This window comes from Gymnoscopelus braueri (genome assembly GCF_963280865.1).
Source record: "Gymnoscopelus braueri genome assembly, chromosome: 11".
Taxonomy (NCBI): domain Eukaryota; kingdom Metazoa; phylum Chordata; class Actinopteri; order Myctophiformes; family Myctophidae; genus Gymnoscopelus; species Gymnoscopelus braueri.
In genome coordinates this window covers 5,268,588-5,289,500 of record NC_137613.1, presented here as the reverse complement: position 1 = coordinate 5,289,500, position 20,913 = coordinate 5,268,588, and the positions used below count along the sequence as shown (strand labels likewise).

The 20,913-nt window shown below is 41.0% G+C and overlaps 1 protein-coding gene across 1 annotated transcript in view; it reads right to left on the bottom strand.

Annotated features, from left to right (window-relative positions):
- The window catches only part of eepd1 (endonuclease/exonuclease/phosphatase family domain containing 1), a 63,307-nt gene that overhangs the window by 5,745 nt on the left and 36,649 nt on the right, over nucleotides 1-20,913 (bottom strand). Inside the window, exons 3-4 of the mRNA XM_080441923.1 lie at nucleotides 13,718-13,769; nucleotides 2,038-2,148 (exon numbers count right to left, since the gene is read on the bottom strand). Of these exons, the coding sequence (XP_080298049.1) occupies nucleotides 2,038-2,148; nucleotides 13,718-13,769 (163 nt within the window). The remainder of the gene's footprint in view (nucleotides 1-2,037; nucleotides 2,149-13,717; nucleotides 13,770-20,913) is intronic.

The window sequence follows — 20,913 nt, the reverse complement described above, 5'->3', positions numbered from 1 at the left end:
GTACCCTGGGTTAAGACAATGGCAGTGGGACAGCAGTGTGTGTGAAGGCACAGTGTGTGTGTGTGTGTGTGTGTGTGTGTGTGTGTGTGTGTGTGTGTGTGTGTGTGTGTGTGTGTGTGTGTGTGTGTGTAGCCAGGTGTCCTGCTTTGCTTTCATACATAACTAAACCAAGCAGCCTGTGTTAGAGCAATGAAACACTAAGACTAACAAGGACACTGCAGTGTGATGCAGCTACACACTATGTCACACTATGATAACACAATGAAACACTAACAAACACACTGCAGTGTGAGGCAGCTACACACTATGTCACACTATGATAACACAATGAAACACTAACAAACACACTGCAGTGTGAGGCAGCTACACACTATGTCACACTATGATAACACATTAGATCTGGGAACGCATCTGTCCTTTTAGATTTCTTTGGCTATTCAAAAATTTAAAAAATTATGATACAAAATAGCAGATCTACAAGCTCATAGCCCATAGCTCATGAGCTTGTAGATCTGCTATGTTTGAAAAATCTTTAACGTTTTTGCAAATCTTTGAATATATATATATATTTTTTAAAGCGGACATTTGTAACTCAAATCTTTGCTTCACGGGGGTCCCTGGAACAAAATATTTTTGAGATGGGGGTCCCTGGCCAAATACATATCGTTTTGGGGGTCCTTGACATGAAAAAGTTTGAGAACCACTGATATAGAAACATAAGTTTTTCAGAAACCGGTTAGGATTTAGAAGACATTTGTAGAATCCCCCAGAAGCAAAGATTTGAGTTACAAATGTTCACTTGTATAAAATGTATAAAAATATATATTTATTCAAACTAAATATTTGCAAAAGCTTTCACGATTTAAAAAATAAATGAGCAAATCTACAAGCTCATAGTGCCTGTATATCTGCTATGAGCTTGTATATCTGCTATTTTTGAATAGCCAAAGACATCTATAAATGACACAGATGTGTTCCAGGTGTTAACGGGTTAACACACTGCATCCCTGCTACAGAAACGTATTTTGAACACAAGATTGTTGGCGAAAAGTTCCTCAGGCGGTGGCTCAGGAGGTCGATCGTTACAATCGAACAAAGTAGTACAATGCAACTCCCCAAAAAAAAAGATTTTTAGCAGCCTCTGCTGGTCACTACCGTCGTTGCATGCTTGAATTCGATGCCTGCATTACCCAGAATTCCATTTGTTCTAACCGGAAGACGGAAGCGTTTGAAAAAGCGTTCTTTTAATTGTCGATCTACGGATCGTTTCTCTTAGCCAGTGGAGCATTAGTTACTGTGAGCTGTGTTTTCTTTTGCTGTTGTTTTTCAATATTCAAATCCTATAATGTCTTAAAAACAGCGTGAGATTCCTTTTTGTTATTAGCGCGGTAGTTCCTGGCCAAACAGGAAACCGGTGCGGTAGTTCCTGGCCAAACAGGAAGCCGGTGCATTTTCGTTTAATTAATTAATTCGTTTAATTGTTTTAGCTCATGCTCATTTGATTTAGCTATTTTGTCTCATCTGTTTAAGGAAATAGGTAGCTGATATATTGCACTTTTACCTTAGCGCTAGGTATACTCTTGGTTGCTTGTTTTTGCAGAAAATGCACTAAAGACTTCTGGTGATTAGTAGTTTTCGTTCCCTACCTATGTTGAATACACTTATTGTAAGTCGCTTTGGATAAAAGCGTCTGCTAAATGACTGTAATGTAATGTAATGTTTCCATTTTCAACAAAACAGTGCTGGGTTTGGTGATGTTCTATATTCTCTGAATCAACTTTGTGTTTGTTTATGTGCTAAAAGAGTGACTTGGAGAGCTGTCTTACCGTACAATGTAAGTCAATGAGGAGCATATTTTGAATTATCAATTTCTAATCAATGGAGCAATTATTTTTGGAGTTACATCATGGCAAGGTAACTACACAACCCACACCTCTACCAAAGTGGTCTAGCCCTTTAAGTGATAAATATAACACACTGAGGACCATGTGAAAGGGGAAACGTCAATAGAAGAGGAGTACTGTAGTGTATACTAACCTTGCTGGAGTGTGCGGAGGGTTTCTCCGACACCACACTCTTCCACAGACCCCGGGGGGTCTTCCACTTGCGGACGCTGGCCAGGGTGGCTTGGTTCAGCTCCACACAGAACTATAGAGACAAACAACAGAGGGACAGAATGGTTTATCTATCTGTGCTTCACACGTTGGTTCAGCTCCACACAGAACTATAGAGAAAAACAAGGACACAATGGTTTATCTATCTCTGCTTCACACGTGACCTTGACTGACGCTAGACACACTTTTACAGCGAGGCTGAAAAGCAACATGAAGTTCAGTGAACTCAGATGCCCCCCCCCCACTTCCCCACCCCTCCCCCCCTCCCCCCACCATGAGGAAATGCACCCAGGAAAGAGGAAGTGAGTCTTTAACACTTTGTTGCCCCGGGCGGCATGGCGTCCACACAGTTTTTGACCAGAGTCGTAGTGCTAACTTTTAGAAGTGGGGGGAGCGCATCGATACTGCTATTTTTCTCCCTCTACACCAAATCGCTTCACCAAAAATAGCAGATCTACAAGCTGACATCGTGTCGCACTGCGACACGATGTCAGCTTGTAGATCTGCTATTTTTTGGCTATTTTCCTCCTATTCTTTCTGGGCCATGAAAATGATGGTGGTAACCATCCCCCCCATTGGACCAGAACAATGTCCTCCCCACCAGGTCCATTCTTCCTCGAGGGGATTGTTTTGCTAGTAATACAAGTAGAATATAATAGACTTTATTTGCCATTTTGCACAAGTGCACATAGGACATTTTGGAGCTCAGCTCCCAGCGTCAGCATTTAGAAAAAGACAAAGTACAGAGAAGATAGAGAAAACATACAGTACAATCCTACATATATCCTACCATATTCTTTAAAAGGCCAATATCATAATAAATAAGTACGTCATAGTCTAGAAAAACAGTGCAAATAACAGTGCAATTCATCTCAATTCACAAACACACACACAGAGTCCCACTAAGAGCGAACCGAGTTTAAATGACACCAATTAAAACCTATAGTGCTGCTGTGCTGTCAAATCAACCACACACACACACACACACACACACACACACACACACACACACACACACACACACACACACACACACACAGTGAGTCTGTGATAATGACACCACTCTATTGTATAAGCAGAGCCTAAATATTATACCAGCTGTCACTGATGTCCCACCTCTGCACCGCTAAGTAAATAATAATAACCCTAAAGCAATTCCAACCTGCCACCGGGGTTAACCCATTAAGACCGGGAACGCATTCTGTCTGTGTAGCCACTTTAACCATTGTGTCATTACTTTGGGGCTGTTCAAAAATAGCAGATCTACAAGCGATCATAGCGCGGCACCGAGTGCCGCGCTATGATCGCTTGTAGATCTGCTATTTTTGAAAAATCGTGAAAATGTGTGCAAATCTTTGAATATAGTGAATATAGTTTTTTAAGCGAATTTTTTTTTACTCAAATGTTTGCTTCAGATGGGGGTCCGCAGTCAAATACATGTAATTTTGGGGGTCCTTGACTTGAAACAGTCTGAGAAGCACTGATCATAGCAGCATACGTTTTTTCAAAAAACTGTAACTGTTAAGATTTAGAAGACTAATTTTAGTCTTTAGTCTTTAATTTTATTAACTATATGAGTTACAAATGTTGAAAAAATATAAATGTTCAAAGATTTGCACACATTTTCATGATTTTTTTTCCTCAAAAATAGCAGATCTACAAGCTGTATATCTGCTATTTTTGAATAGCCAACGTATAAGATAATGGTTTAAAATGGAAAATGACAGATGCGTTCCCGGTCTTAAAGGGTTAAAAAAAAGCTCAGGGGGATTTACGCTGGTGGCCAGGGGAGAGGAGGGGAGAGGAGGGGGGGGGGGAGATTGGGATGAATTGCTTGCCAATAGCACTTTAGACAGAATGCAAACAGCCTCATAATTCAAGCTGGGTTTTGAGCGTTGTGCAGCCACAGCACCCTGCTCTGCTCTGCTCTGCCCGCTACGCCGGGCCGTTGGCACGGTGCCCAGCCACCCAGGAAATCACCCCAAAGCCTGATTTATACCCTATAGCTGTCCTACCATGATGGGAGAAAGAAAAAAGTACTCTGATTGTATTACTTAAATATTAGCAGCATTTCCACCCAAAAAAAATAAAAGTACTCATTATGCAGAATGCAGAAAGTTTTAGTTTAGTTTGTCAAAATGTGGGTATAAAATAGGGCTTAATTGGTTAATGTATATGTTGTAATAATGTAAACCTACAACAGCGGTGGAAGAAGTACTGAGATATTTTACTTAAGTAAAAGTAGCAATACCAAAATATAAAAATACTCTGTCTCAAGTAAAAGGCCGGTGTTCAAAATGTTACTTGAGTAAAAGTACAAACGTTTTGGCATCAAAATATACTTAAAGTACCAAAAGTGAAAGTACTAAAATGTTTGAAAATAGCCGATCTACAAGCTCACAACGCGTTGCATCGCGACGCGTTGTGAGCCTATGGTATAAAATAGGGCTTAAGTGGTATGTTTTATAACATAATATTTTGCAAAGTAACTAGTAACTAAAGTTTTCAAATAATTGTAGTGGAGTAAAAGTACAACATTTGCCTCTGAGATGTAGTGGAGTAGAAGTAAAAGTATTGAAATTTGAAAGTAAAAAATGACCTCAAATTATACTACAGTACAGTACTTGAGTAAATGTTCTTAGTTACTTTACACCGACCTAAAAAGTATAAAGCTTAGGAAAAATCGACATATTAAAGTAAAGTAAAAGTACCTCAAAACTGTATTTTTAAGTACAGTACTTGAGTACCACAATAAAGTGACGTCATTTTTTATTTTGAACACGGTGGATTGTTGATGATGCCTCATCTTTATGAATGAAGCATGGACTGAATGAATAGTGTTGATACACACTATTTACCGGTGAGAGTTTCTCGTTTAGCATCTAAAGGCCTTTTACCAATGGCTTTTTTTCGCTTCAAGCTCACCAAAAATAACAGATTGTGATGCTTAGACCACGTTTTAAACCCATGACATAACGTGTTACACGTTCATGGCATGCAAATGACTCTAGTCTGTGCTGCTTAACGTGTTTCAGTTCCCTAACAACCTCTAACAAACATCCACGTTCTTTAACCCTTCCAATCCGGGAAGTACGCGTCTGTGTCACTTTGGACTTCTTTGGGCTATTCGAAAATAGCAGATCTACAAGCTCATAGCGCGGCACCGAGTGCCGCGCTATGAGCTTGTAGATCTGCTATTTTTTTTTAATCGTGAAAATTTGTGCAAATCTTCTGTCTTCTAAATCCTAACATTACTTGGGAAAAAAAAACGTATGTTGCTATATATCAGTGGTTCTCAAACTTTTCCATGTCAAGAACCCCCAAAATGATATGTATTAGGCCGTGGACCCCCCCCCATCTCAAAATATGTTGTTCCAGGGACCCCTCAGAAACACAGATCAGAGTTAAAAATGTTCTCTTTAAAACATATATATATATATTCAAAGATTTGCACACGTTTTCAAGATTTTTCAAAAATAGCAGATCTACAAGCTCATAGTGCCGCGGTATGAGCTTGTAGATCTGCTATTTTTGAATAGCCCAAAGAAATCTAAACATGACACAGATACGCGTTCCCGGTCTAAAAGAGTTAAAAAAAACACATGAAGCAACAAAATGTTCTTCGCTCAGCACTAAACTCTTCAAGGTTCCTTAGCTACACAACAGGAGTAAAAAAACAAACAGAAAAGCCCCATGGCTGGGAGTGACTAGGCACACAAAAATGTTAGCCGGCGTTGCCAAAGTGTCACATCAAGAAAAGGCCATTGAAAAGAGAGAGGGATTGCTCTGTCACACCGATAAGGACGTTTTACTTTGTGGAGACTCAGCTATAGTCGGGACAAAATGTTTTTCGGGGGCCGTCTGGCCTTCACAGTGTCACCAGGAAGGATGAAAACACACACCATGCTTACAAGATACATCAGGGGGTTCCCAAACTGCGGGCCGCGGACCAGTTTTGGGGGTTTTGGTTTCTGTTTTTGGTTTCCTACATTTTGTTTTTTATTATTATTATTTGAAAAGATTTTCTAAATTTTCAACTACAACAAAAACAACACATTGTTGTTTTTTGTATTAAGAATTTCATAAATAAATAGAAAAAATTACAACTTTTTACTAATTTATACTAATGACTAAAAAAATACAGTAAGAAAACTTTGAAGAAGTAGTGAAAATATCCGATCTACAAGCTCACAACATCTCTACTTGTAGATCGCCTATTTTTACTAGTTTGGGTTCTCGAGCTGAAAAGTTTGAGAACCAGTGAGTTACATAATAGTATGATGTATTAATATTTAACTCTTTGCCTGCCACGGAAAAGATTTTAATTAATCCTAATTCTGCTCCGTCCTCTACTCCTCTGTCCTCGCCCTTACAAGGCCAGGCAAAGAAGGAAAGGACACCTACAATATATGACGGCAGCCATGTTGCAAATGCCGAGAGCTTGTAGATTTGATTTGAGCGCTCAAACTAACTGAAATCTTAACCCATTGAGACCTGGAACTGTCTCATTTTTAGATTTGAGCTAAAAAGCATTATTTTACACTTATTGGGCTATTCAAAAATAGCAGATCTACAAGCTCGTAGCGCGGCACTCGGTGCCGCGCTATGAGCTTGTAGATCTGCTATTTTTGAAAAATCGTGAAAATGTGTGCAAATCTTTGAATATATATATTTTTAAAACGAACATTTTTAACTCAAATCTTTGCTTCTGGGGGTCCCTGGAACAAAATATTTTGATGGGGGTCGGCGGCCAAATACATATAATTTTGGGGGTCCTTGACATGAAAAAGATTGAGCACCACTGATATAGAAACATAGGTTTTTCAGAATACTGTTTTTAGGAGACATGTAGAATCGGCTTCAGGTCTCAATGGGTTAAGAACCTGTAAAAGGGAAGTCACGGTAAAGATATTCACACACTGACTCCAAATGCCAATTAACATGTGTATGAATATGTTATGCAAGTGCAAATTTCAATGTGCACGTTGTGTGCAGATCGCATTTTACAATGAAGTAAAAAATAAATAAAAATGGTGCATTTATATAGCGCTTTTATCCAAAGCGCTCTACATAGATTGTGCATTGCATTCACCCATTCACACACACATTCATACACCGATGGAGGAGGAAAGGCACCAACCTGCTCATCGGGAGCAATTAGGGGTTCAACGTCTTGCTCAAGGACACTTTGACACTAACTCTGGGGGAGCCCCCCCAACCCGGGATCGAACTGGGAACCTCACGGTTTCCATCCGGCCCCTCTACCGGCGGCCACTCTACCCCTAAGCCACTGCCGCTCCAAAGTAAAGCTCAAATCAAATCTACAAGCTATCAAATTGTGCATTTTTGTGCAACATATATCTACATTCAAAGACCTCTCCTGCTTTATATAGCCTTGTAAGAGTGAGGACAGACAGAGTAAGGACCTCAGATGCAGCCTCGGATGGCCTCTCCCTCATTCTCCATCTTTCTTTCTCTCTCCCCCCTCTCTCTCTCTCTCTCTCCCCCTCTCTTTTTCTCTCTCTCCCATTCTCCATCTTTCTCTCTCTCTCCCCCCCTCTCTCTCTCTCTCTCTGTTCTGCTGACCCACTTCTCTCTCTCTCTCTCTCTCAGATGGCAGCACACTCCCAATGCCAGCATCGTGTCTCATCTGCACCGGTTCCTGTGAAGTGAAGTGATGTGAGCCAAAGGAAGGGCGAGCTGGGAAAAAAAATGCCATTCACAAGTCCATAAAACATCCTCCCCTCATGCTGCCAGGAACATGTGCTGGCCATTTGATTGGCTGCCATTTGATTGGCTGCCGTTTGATTGGCTGCCTGGCACGTGGGCCCGCTCTGCATGAGTCTTTCTTTACGGTATTCAGACCATCCTCCAGAACTTTCATCTCTTACTGGAAGTGAACCAAACAGCGCTGTTTGTTACGTATGTTAACCCCTTACTGTAAGTCCTGTATGTGTCATACACAGCCACACCTTTTACTTCAGTAAAAGTATCAATGCTGCAGCGTAGAAATACTCTGTTACAAGTAAAAGTCCGGAAATCAAAATTTACTTGAGTAAAAGTACAAAAGTATTGGCATCAAAATGTACTTAAAGTACCAAAAGTAAAAGTACTCATTGTGCAGAATGTCCCATTTCACAAGTTCTAAATGTATAAAAAATCTTTTGAAATTAGCAGATCTACAAGCTCACAATGCGTCGCATCGCGACGCATTGTGAGCTTGTAGATCGGCTATTTTCAAATGGCCGAAATGTATATAGGGCTGAAGTGGTTAATGTATGTTTTGTGATAATAATCTAAATCAGCAAAGTAACTAGTAACTAAAGTTGTCAAATAATTGTAGTGGAGTAAAAAATATTTGCGTCCGAGATGTAGTGGAGTAGAAGTAAAAGTACTGGAAATGGAAAATACTCCAGTGAAGTAAAAAATTCCTCAAAAGTGTACTTGAGTACAGTACTTGAGTAAATGTACTTCGTATACAGCTCTGTAGATTTCGACAAACATCGAAAATAACAGATCTACAAGCTCACAACACGTTGTGATGCAACACGTTGTAAGCGTGTAGATCTGCTATTTTGCAGCTGAATTAAAGCTACTAATTCTGCTCCGTCCTCTACTCCTCTGTCCTCGCCCTTACAAGGCCAGGCAAAGAAGGAAAGGACACCTACAATATATGACGGCAGCCATGTTGCAAATGCCGAGAGCTTGTAGATTTGATTTGAGCGCTCAAACTAACTGAAATCTTAACCCATTGAGACCTGGAACTGTCTCATTTTTAGATTTGAGCTAAAAAGCATTATTTTACACTTATTGGGCTATTCAAAAATAGCAGATCTACAAGCTCGTAGCGCGGCACTCGGTGCCGCGCTATGAGCTTGTAGATCTGCTATTTTTGAAAAATCGTGAAAATGTGTGCAAATCTTTGAATATATATATTTTTAAAACGAACATTTTTAACTCAAATCTTTGCTTCTGGGGGTCCCTGGAACAAAATATTTTGATGGGGGTCGGCGGCCAAATACATATAATTTTGGGGGTCCTTGACATGAAAAAAGATTGAGCACCACTGATATAGAAACATAGGTTTTTCAGAATACTGTTTTTAGGAGACATGTAGAATCGGCTTCAGGTCTCAATGGGTTAAGAACCTGTAAAAGGGAAGTCACGGTAAAGATATTCACACACTGACTCCAAATGCCAATTAACATGTGTATGAATATGTTATGCAAGTGCAAATTTCAATGTGCACGTTGTGTGCAGATCGCATTTTACAATGAAGTAAAAAATAAATAAAAATGGTGCATTTATATAGCGCTTTTATCCAAAGCGCTCTACATAGATTGTGCATTGCATTCACCCATTCACACACACATTCATACACCGATGGAGGAGGAAAGGCACCAACCTGCTCATCGGGAGCAATTAGGGGTTCAACGTCTTGCTCAAGGACACTTTGACACTAACTCTGGGGGAGCCCCCCCAACCCGGGATCGAACTGGGAACCTCACGGTTTCCATCCGGCCCCTCTACCGGCGGCCACTCTACCCCTAAGCCACTGCCGCTCCAAAGTAAAGCTCAAATCAAATCTACAAGCTATCAAATTGTGCATTTTTGTGCAACATATATCTACATTCAAAGACCTCTCCTGCTTTATATAGCCTTGTAAGAGTGAGGACAGACAGAGTAAGGACCTCAGATGCAGCCTCGGATGGCCTCTCCCTCATTCTCCATCTTTCTTTCTCTCTCCCCCTCTCTCTCTCTCTCTCTCCCCCTCTCTTTTTCTCTCTCTCCCATTCTCCATCTTTCTCTCTCTCTCTCCCCCCTCTCTCTCTCTCTCTCTGTTCTGCTGACCCACTTCTCTCTCTCTCTCTCTCTCAGATGGCAGCACACTCCCAATGCCAGCATCGTGTCTCATCTGCACCGGTTCCTGTGAAGTGAAGTGATGTGAGCCAAAGGAAGGGCGAGCTGGGAAAAAAAATGCCATTCACAAGTCCATAAAACATCCTCCCCTCATGCTGCCAGGAACATGTGCTGGCCATTTGATTGGCTGCCATTTGATTGGCTGCCGTTTGATTGGCTGCCTGGCACGTGGGCCCGCTCTGCATGAGTCTTTCTTTACGGTATTCAGACCATCCTCCAGAACTTTCATCTCTTACTGGAAGTGAACCAAACAGCGCTGTTTGTTACGTATGTTAACCCCTTACTGTAAGTCCTGTATGTGTCATACACAGCCACACCTTTTACTTCAGTAAAAGTATCAATGCTGCAGCGTAGAAATACTCTGTTACAAGTAAAAGTCCGGAAATCAAAATTTACTTGAGTAAAAGTACAAAAGTATTGGCATCAAAATGTACTTAAAGTACCAAAAGTAAAAGTACTCATTGTGCAGAATGTCCCATTTCACAAGTTCTAAATGTATAAAAAATCTTTTGAAATTAGCAGATCTACAAGCTCACAATGCGTCGCATCGCGACGCATTGTGAGCTTGTAGATCGGCTATTTTCAAATGGCCGAAATGTATATAGGGCTGAAGTGGTTAATGTATGTTTTGTGATAATAATCTAAATCAGCAAAGTAACTAGTAACTAAAGTTGTCAAATAATTGTAGTGGAGTAAAAAATATTTGCGTCCGAGATGTAGTGGAGTAGAAGTAAAAGTACTGGAAATGGAAAATACTCCAGTGAAGTAAAAAATTCCTCAAAAGTGTACTTGAGTACAGTACTTGAGTAAATGTACTTCGTATACAGCTCTGTAGATTTCGACAAACATCGAAAATAACAGATCTACAAGCTCACAACACGTTGTGATGCAACACGTTGTAAGCGTGTAGATCTGCTATTTTGCAGCTGAATTAAAGCTACTAATTCCAGTCAGTGTAAGTCAGGGAGGATGTCAGTTTGGGAACGCATGATGCCATGTCTGGTTATTATGCAATACCCGTTGTACTAGTCAGAGGACTGGTTGTACCCGCTGGCAGATAATCCAGTGTGGTACCCATCATCATCATCATCATCATCATCATCACAGTACTCAGAGAGGAAGGTTTATGATGCCAGCACTGGCATCATCATATGAGGGTATTAACCCAGTAAGACAGGGAAAGCAACCACTTTATCCATTATTTTATACTTTGGCTATTCAAAAATAGCAGATCTACAAGCTCACATTCAAAAATAGCAGATCTACAAGCTCATAGCGTGGCACCGAGTGCCGCGCTATGAGCTTGTATATCTGCTATTTTTGAAAAATCATGAAAATGTGTGCAAATCTTTGAATATATACACATTTTTAAAGCAAACATTTGTAACAAAAATCTTTGCTTCTGGGGGTCCCTGGGACTAAATATTTTGAGATGGGGGTCCGCGGCCAAATACATATAATCTTGAGTGTCCTTGACATGGAAAAGTTGGAGCACCACTGATATATATATATATATATATAAAACATTTGTATAGATATGTATTTGCCCGCGGACCCCCCCCCCCCCCCCATCTCAAAATATGTTTTGTTCTAGGGCCCCCCGGAAGCAAAGATTTGAGTTGCAAATATTTGCTTTAAAAAAATATATATATTGAAAGATTTGCAAAAAAATATGCATGTGGACACAGACAAAATGCCTCACAGACAGACAGACAGACAGACAGACAGACAGACAGACAGACAGACAGACAGACAGACATATGTGTGGACTGGATTTTCAGTTCTGCACAAATGCCGGTCCAACAGAATTCCCACTTGGCACAACACAACACATCCCCAGGACTTCCGGCCACAAACACACACGCCAAGATTGTCGGCCAATCGGCCAAATACATATCAATTTGAGGACCACTGCTATATACAGTATGTAATGGTGTACGAATGCCAGTTCCTGAACACACTAGTACATACAGTAGCAGTAGCAGCCTGTATGAACACAATACAGTATAGCAGTAGAAGCCTGTATGAACACACTACATACAGTAGCAGCCTGTATGAACACACTACATACAGTAGCAGCCTGTATGAACACACTACATACAGTAGCAGTAGCAGCCTGTATGAACACACTACAGTAGCAGTAGCAGCCTGTATGAACACACTACATACAGTAGCAGTAGAAGCCAGGATCATATTTATAGCATGAAACACCAGAGACAGAGGAGAGGAGCATCCCAGGTCAGCCCCACATCCCAGCCCAGGAATAGAACACAGTCACACATGAGGGGGCGCCAGAGAGACACAAATACCACTGACACATACTGTACATCCAGTATACCATGGAATCCAGAACCACCCTTACATGTCAGGAACATGGGAAAAAAATACCCTGTGTTCCAATGGATCCAATGTAGTTATTATTCAGACACAAGGTCTTAATACTTGTCATCGGTTCAATATCCTTTATATTAAAATTGGCTTAAGGGAGGACCGGACGGCCGGCCCGGCGGACCTCTGATGTCCCGCTTATCACTGTCACCAGGACACCATATAAGGAGTTCCCAATGCAGCTATGCCCAAATATGGAGTAAGTTGTCTAACATCAATATGTCGTCATGGCATCAGGAGCAAACAAATCAGTCAGCTCCATATATGGGCACAAAAGGGGCGCACACACACACACACACACACACACACACACACACACACACACACACACACACACACACACACACACACACACACACACACACACACACACACACACACACACACACACACACACACACACACACACACACACACACACACACACACACACACACGGTTTCAGATTTTTTCTTTTTTCTAAAAATCGCAGATCTACAAGCTCACAGTTGTTGTAATTGCACATTGACTATTTTCTCTACTTTTGGTGACTCTCTTATAGATGAAGTAGGGCATTCATTTATGAAAATAATTTTTTTAAAAACACAATACGTAGATCTATACGTTTACATTAACGTGGTGCCAAGAGAGATTAAATGAATGAGGGAATATGGAGCAGGAGTACATTTCTCCTCAGGGTGCTGAGTCATCTTACTTACTGAACCATGCAGCACTTTTTCAACAACTACCCCCCCCCCCCCACACTCCCCCAACCCCCCCCTCCCCCACCCCGCCCCCCAAACAGTGGTGGACAAAGTACTTCTACCTCAGTACCTCCTGGTCAAATATCACTCAACTACTGAGTGAAAAGTTGCTCAGTCAAATTTGTACTAGTACTGGAGTACTTGCTTTTGTAGAGTACTTACTTTGTAAGTAAAGTACATAATATACTCAAACAATGTACTACAGCAATGGTTCTCAAAGTGGGGTCCGGGGACCTCCAGGGGTCCTTGAGGGGGCTCACACTGCCAGCTTGTACATCTGCTATTTCTGACCAGTTTTGAAATATCTTGAAAGTGTTTGAAAAAGTTAGATTTTTTTTTTTACACAAATCTTCTCTCTTGGGGGTTCCTGGCACAAAACTTGTTCAGAAGGGGGTCCGCGGCCAAATACATATCTTTTTAGGGGTCACAAATCAGTCAGCTCCATATATAGGTACAAAAGGGGTACAGGCACAAACCTTGTTGAGAACTATAGCCTACTGCCTACTGTACTACAGTAAATGTACTGGGTTACTGTGATGGAGCACACTTTACCTTATCAAGAGCTTCTCTGTCCATCAGATCCTGAACCGCCAGGAGCTTGATGCTGAGAGAGAGAGAGAGGGAGGGAGAGGGAGAGGGAGAGGGAGAGGGAGAGGGAGAGGGAGAGGGAGAGGGAGAGGGAGAGGGAGAGGGAGAGGGAGAGGAGAGGAGAGGAGAGGAGAGGAGAGGAGAGGAGAGGAGAGGAGAGGAGAGGAGAGGAGAGGGAGAGGGAGAGGGAGAGGGAGAGAGAGAGAGAGCACAATGAGAGAGAGATGGTTAAACAAGTGCTGATGTAATATCATGTCATAATTATACTCGTGTCTCTTTCCGACAAGAACAGAACACGGTCAAGTTACCAAAACGTGTGGCATGGTGTCAGATAGATTGAATGAACAAGCGACACCACCATACAAAGAAATGTTACACCAGGCTTCAGGCTCGTTGTGCATTATTCACTCACTCACTCATTCAAGGTGTATTTCTTCTCTAAATTACACTGAGTAGTTAAACTCATTTACAGTGTCGTCCAGTAATGCAATGTATTCAACAACATGGATGTTGAAAATAAATTACAATTTAGGAATTGGGGGAAATAAAAGGCATTACATGTAAGATATAAAAGTTACAGATAAGAAACCAAGACACATTTAACTCTCTGCCTGCCCAAAACGTGTATAAACTTTTTTATTTATTTTTTAAATAAAAAACAAAATACAAAAAAATCTAAAATTGTTCTTTATTCTTTTGGTTTTTCCGTTTTTCCGTTCTTCACAAAGAACCAGGAGATAACATTTTCCAAAAAGTTGCTGCTCGATTCACTTCAATGTTAAAAAATAAACGGAGAAATAAATAACATTTTCCTATGTTTTACCATGTAAACTGCTGGCAGTTTTTGAGTACTATTTTTTGAAAAACCCTGGCAGTTTAAGAGTGGAAGGGTTAAAATGAATATCAAACATCTAAATACTGAATCGAGCAACGTAAAACCTGTCTGGGGGTGAAACACAGAAGCCTGAGTAGACGTTAACATGACCCCAAACATGTTCGAAAGTGAAATCTCCCTTAAAACAGCACAAATCTCATAGCCTGAGTAGACGTTAAAATGAAGTGAAATATCCCTTTAACAGCACAGAGCTCATAAAGGGGTCCATCCATGTCACAGCATCGTTATATGTATTTGGCCTGGCAGCCAAATACATCATTCATTTGGGGGTCATTGACATGAAAAAGTTTGAGAAGCAGTGGCCTATAGACCCTAATGCATACATGGGCAACTGGTGGCCCCCTTAATGCGGCCCCGCAGGTTAATATCAGAATACTGATATATTATTGATTTCAGCTGTTCACGATTCCAGACATGCAAAACATGACCCGCTTTAATGACTTCAGTCTATATTAGTAGCTTAATGACTAGTATTCAAAGTCTATTGTCTTTTTTATGTCCAATGTATTTGTATTTAAGTTCATAAAGTTAACATAAGTATAACTAAATGCATTTGAAATTAAATTAAAATGGTACTTTTCAGGATTCCAATAAAAAAATAGCAAAAACAAAATCAGGATTCCAATTCAAAAATAGCAAAAATAGCAGATCTACAAGCTCAAAACGCGTCGCACTGCGACGCGTTTTGAGCTTGTAGATCGGCTATTTTTGCTATTTTTGTGTGACATGGAATGGCGAAGTACGGCATTAATTGACGGAAAAAGTTAAAATACGGAGATAAGAGGTGTCTGTCCGACAGTATATGCAATGTGTCCCTCTGGAGTGAGTGTGGAAATATAGTGGCCCTCTCTGCATCATCAAAGTTGCATCACCCCCTGTACTAATGCATATCAAACTTGGGGTCCTTGAAATGAAATACAATTTTGCTGATAATGAATGAATGAGTCAGTGCATTCTGCGGCCCTAACAGCACTGTGGGGAGAGAGAATCAAACTGCTTTGTTGACAACAACAGCATAGGAGAAACACTGGGGCTTCCCAGCAGCACACCTGGGCCAAAGCGCACTAAATATGACTCATCACTTCTTCCTCCCTCGGGGGGGAGAAGAACTGCAAACATTTCAGCCTGGAAGGATCTTCCTGTGAGAAAGCTGTGGAAAGTACACTTACTCCAGTACTGTACTTAAAGGAGTAGTTCACCTCCAAAACTTGTTTCTGTCGATTACTCACTCCATTGAAACTTGAATTCATGGATATTTTTTAGTTTTTTGTCTCATTCCTAAGACGTAATTTGATGACCGGCAGCGGTTCCGGTAGGAGACACAAAGAGTCTCCTTTGTGTCTCCTATCAAATTATTGGCTTAGGAATGAGACAAAAAACAAAAAAAATATCCATGAATTCAGACGCGTTGTGAGCTTGTAGATCTGCTATTTTCAGATTTTTAAACATTTGAAAACTTGTGAAATGGGACAATTCTGTCTATTGAGTATACTTTTTACTTTTGGTACTTGAAGTATATTTTGATGATGCCAATACCTTTGATACCGTGACAGAGTACTTCTACATGGTGGTATTGGTGCAGATTGTGAGTGCAGTATTCCTGTGAGAAGCTGTGAATGAGAGGACTTTAGACTGCTGTGCAGCGCAGCGCAGTGCACAGCCAGCGTTGACAGATTTGGCCAGAGAAATAAGCAACTACGAAAACAAGCCCAAAAGAAGCGACTATACGACACACGAGCACTTTATAAACCTGACTAAAAGGTGACTAATGTGGAATATTTTTTGAAACATTTTAACAACACAAATCTGGTATGCAGGGTCCCTGGCACAAAACATTTTGAGATGGGGGGGTCCGTGGACAAATTCATATTAATTGGAGGGGGGGGGTCCTTGACATGAAAATGTTTGAGAACCACTGGTTTAAACAACATTAGACAACAAGCCCAAATAAGCAACTACACTTTAGAAACAAGCAAAAAATAAATGCAACCCAAAGTCGCTTATAATAAACGGACATGGCAACCCTGTGCACAACTAACTCCTCCAGCTATGAACTGAATAGATTAGTGCACAGGGCGAGAGAGAGAGAGAGAGAGAACGAGAGAGAACGAGAGAACGAGAGAGAACGAGAGAGAACGAGAGAGAACGAGAGAGAACGAGAAGGCGTGAGAGAAAGATAGAAAGAGAGCAAGAGAGAAAGAGAGAGAGCGAGAGAGAGAGAGAGAGAAGCTTTACAAGCCAATAAACATTTATCAGTTTACCTTCAAATCGTTTTCCGGGCCGCTAGTCAGCACCAATAAAAAAAGAGAATGAACTGCAAAGCGATATAAAGTGCCTGGCCGGCACCCGAGCTCTCCATCTTTCATTTTCACTAGTTTTCTTAATAAACTCCTGCCTATCGCCATTCACCATAAAGCCAGCAAATCCTTCATTTCACTGAAGGATGCACAGCTCATGCTGCAACGGCAGCAAGGAACATTCTCTGATTTGGTGCAAAGGCATCCAAGTTACAGTACAGCTCCAAATAGGTTATCCCACTAAGACCGGGAACGCATATTCTGTGTCATTTTTTGAATTTATTCGGCTATTCAAAAATAGCAGATCTACAAGCTCATAGCGCGGCACCGAGTGCCGCGCTATGAGCTTGTAGATCTGCTATTTTTGAAAAATCTCGAAAATGTTAGCAAAATTTGTTGAATATATATATTTTTAAAGCGAGCATTTCTAACTCAAATCTTTGCTTCTGGGAGGTCCCTGGAACAACATATTTTACACATTTTATATATATTATATTATATATTTTAAAACATCTTCAAAGATTTGCACAAATGTTCACGATTTAATCAGCTATGAGCTTGTAGATCTGCTATTTTTTAATAGCCAAAGAAATTTTAAAATGACACAGATGCGTTCCCGGTCTTAATAGGTTATACAAGGAAAACACAGGAGATTAAGTGAGAGTGGGAGATAAAGAGCCTAAAAAATCAGTGATTGCTTCAGTGCCAGGAAGGGATAAAATGATCCTTGACCGCGCGCGCACACACACACACACACACACACACACACACACACACACACACACACACACACACACACACACACACACACACACACACACACACACACACACACACACACACACACACACACACACACACACACACACACACACACACACACACACACACACACACACACACACACACACACACACACACACACACACCTCTGCAGCACCGAGCGGAGAGAGTTCTGCTGCAATGTAATGAAAGCTAAGCCAGAGGCAGTGAATTAACAATGACCAACAACCTTTGACCAGCTAATCTAAAATAACACACACAACACAACACAGTGTTCTAGTGGAGAGGCTTACTCTGCTGTTATAAAAGCACTTTATATCTCCATCCATCCATCCATCCATCCATCCATCCACACGCATTCTAATTCACAAACACTGCTGTTTCTGACATCAGAAATCAGACATTAATCAGCATGGTGTTTGCATATCGTCGCTGTCGTACAGAAACATTTAATCTCCATATTTTCTATAATATATTTTAACCCATTAAGACCGGGAACGCATCTGTGTCATTTTTAGATTTCTTTGGCTATTCAAAAATAGCAGATCTGCAAAGCTTTGCTGCTGGGGATTCTAATGTCTTCTAAATCAGTTTTCTGAAAAACTTATGTTACTATATCAGTGGTTCTCAAATCTTTGAATGTATATTCAAAGATTTACACACATTTTCACAATTTTTAAAAAAATAGCAGATCTACAAGCTCATAGCGCGGTAGAATAAGCTTGTATATCTGCTATTTTTGAATAGCCAAAATATAAAATAATGGTTAAAGTGGTTACACAGATTTCCGGTTTTAATGGGCTAACACATGTATGCCCTATTTCGTCATAGGACGCTATCGAGCAAAAAAAGGAGTGAAAATAGCCGATCTGCAAACTCACGACATGTCACGATGTGACGTGTTGTGAGCTTGCAGATCGGCTATTTTCCCTATTTTTGAAAAATGCTGAACGGACGGTTTTCAGCTATATGTGACACGCCCCAAAGTATAGGAACGGGCAGGTTAAACGTGGTCAAGTTGAGGTTTTATGAATATTGATATTGAACCAATGAAAACGAGAGCTAATAATAAATTGGATCCATTGAAACACAGATTATTTTCCTGAAAAGTACACATCACAACCTTTTATCCTTTTTAATCTTTTTTCTTAATAAAGTTAGTTCCTTTTCTTTTTGTAAAGTGACTTTGGGTACTTTGGGAAAAGCACTAGAGAAATCTGAGCTATTATTATTATTATTTAATTTACAATTAAAAAGTTAAAAACAGAAGAAAAAAATACATAATAACCATATTGTGCAGGAGCTGTCTAGAAGCCTAGAGGCTTAGAGACAGCTTCCCCTAGTTTGTAGAATCAAAACAAAACTAAAAAAGTATACAAATTATTTAAAAAATACCAGTAATAATTCAAGAGATATGTGTAAATGCACACACACACACACACACACACACACACACACACACACACACACACACACACACACACACACACACACACACACACACACACACACACACACACACACACACACACACACACACACACACACACACACACACACACACACACACACACACACACACACGTATGTATGCAGACATCAGACGTGTAGCATATGGTATTCGCAGAGTAGGCAAGTCTATATGAAGGCATCTATCAGATCTATGAAAAAGTTTAATCTCCAACACAATGTTATACAATATGTATAGAGCTTCATCTGTCTCTCAGCTAAGGGGTCCTTGGCCTGAAAGAACATCGAAGACCCCAGGGCTTTAGAGTTCTTGGTGAGAGTCTGTCTATTCTTGGGTACAGGCAGTGGACAGGGACAGAGTCTCATCATTGTCTGTACTTGTTCTTCAGCTTTATGTCAGAGTGGAGAAAACTTTCTTAACCCCTGGACTTGTGCCTGACAACTCATGCAGAACTTCACCAGGGGCTGTTTCATATAGGCAGGAAAAAAGTACTCACATTTTAAAAGTATCAATACTGCAATGTAGAAATACTCTACACAAGTAAAAGTACAGAATTCTAAATTTGCTTGAGTAAAAGTACAAAAGTATTTGTACTTAAAAGTACCAAAAGTAAAAGTACTCATCATGCAGAACGTCCCATTTCACAAGTTTTCAAATGTATAAAATGTATACATATCTTCTGAAAATAGCAGATCTACAAGCTCGACGCATTGTGAGCTTGTAGATCGGCTATGTTCAAATGGCCAAAATGTATATAGGACTGAAGTGGTTAGTGTATGTTTTGTAATAATAATCAAAATCTACAGTCTACAGATCCTATAGCCAGCAAGGACCGGAGCCAGAGCCGTGCGGGAGAAATGCGGGGCCCTGTAACTACTCTTATAACTCTTAATAAATGTGATTATGTTCATTAAAAAAAAAGCACAGGGCTCCCCCAAGCGCGGGGCCCTGTGCGGCCGCACCGTTCGCACTACCCTTGGCACGGCCCTGACCGGAGCCCTGACAACAGACTAGGGCCCATAGCCTGTATGGCCGCACATGAGCAGGAACTCAGAATCTCTGCTGTTGTATGACAGAGTTGACACAAAAACGCAAATAAAACAGCTTAAATTCTGGGGAAAAGTGAAAAACGGACCACGTCTCCATATGCTGATGGTCCATGCCCGTGTGGAAGTTCAGATCAGTTGCTCAACCCACAATGCGGAACAGACAGAATGACGGACCAACGCATTCTCACTCCCAAGACGGCAAACGGGTGACTTTCTTGGGGACGGATTTGACCAAACGACAAACGTTTGACCGGAACGTTTATATTCTAATATACATTTTTTCCCCCTTATTCGAGGAATATTCAAATATCGAATATTAATTTAGCAGCCCTACTCCACTTATACTGAACGCATTCCTTCACGGACCTCACCTCACCACCAGTTGACCCCCCCCCCCTGCAGCAAGTGTTTATATAAGACAGTATACAGCAGACTCAACGTGATATATATGAGGATCCTTCAGCAGCGCTACTAGAAGGTCGTATAGAGGTCAGAGGGGGCGGGCCTACGGTACATCACTAGATTCCAGGCCATAGAGGATCTATTTCCATCTGCAGATCCCCCCCCCCCCCCCCCTTCAACCTTCAGAAAACACACCTCTGTTCCGTGCCGTTCCGCTACGCCTGCCTGCCTGCCTGCCTGCCCGCCCGCCCGCCCGACTTGGG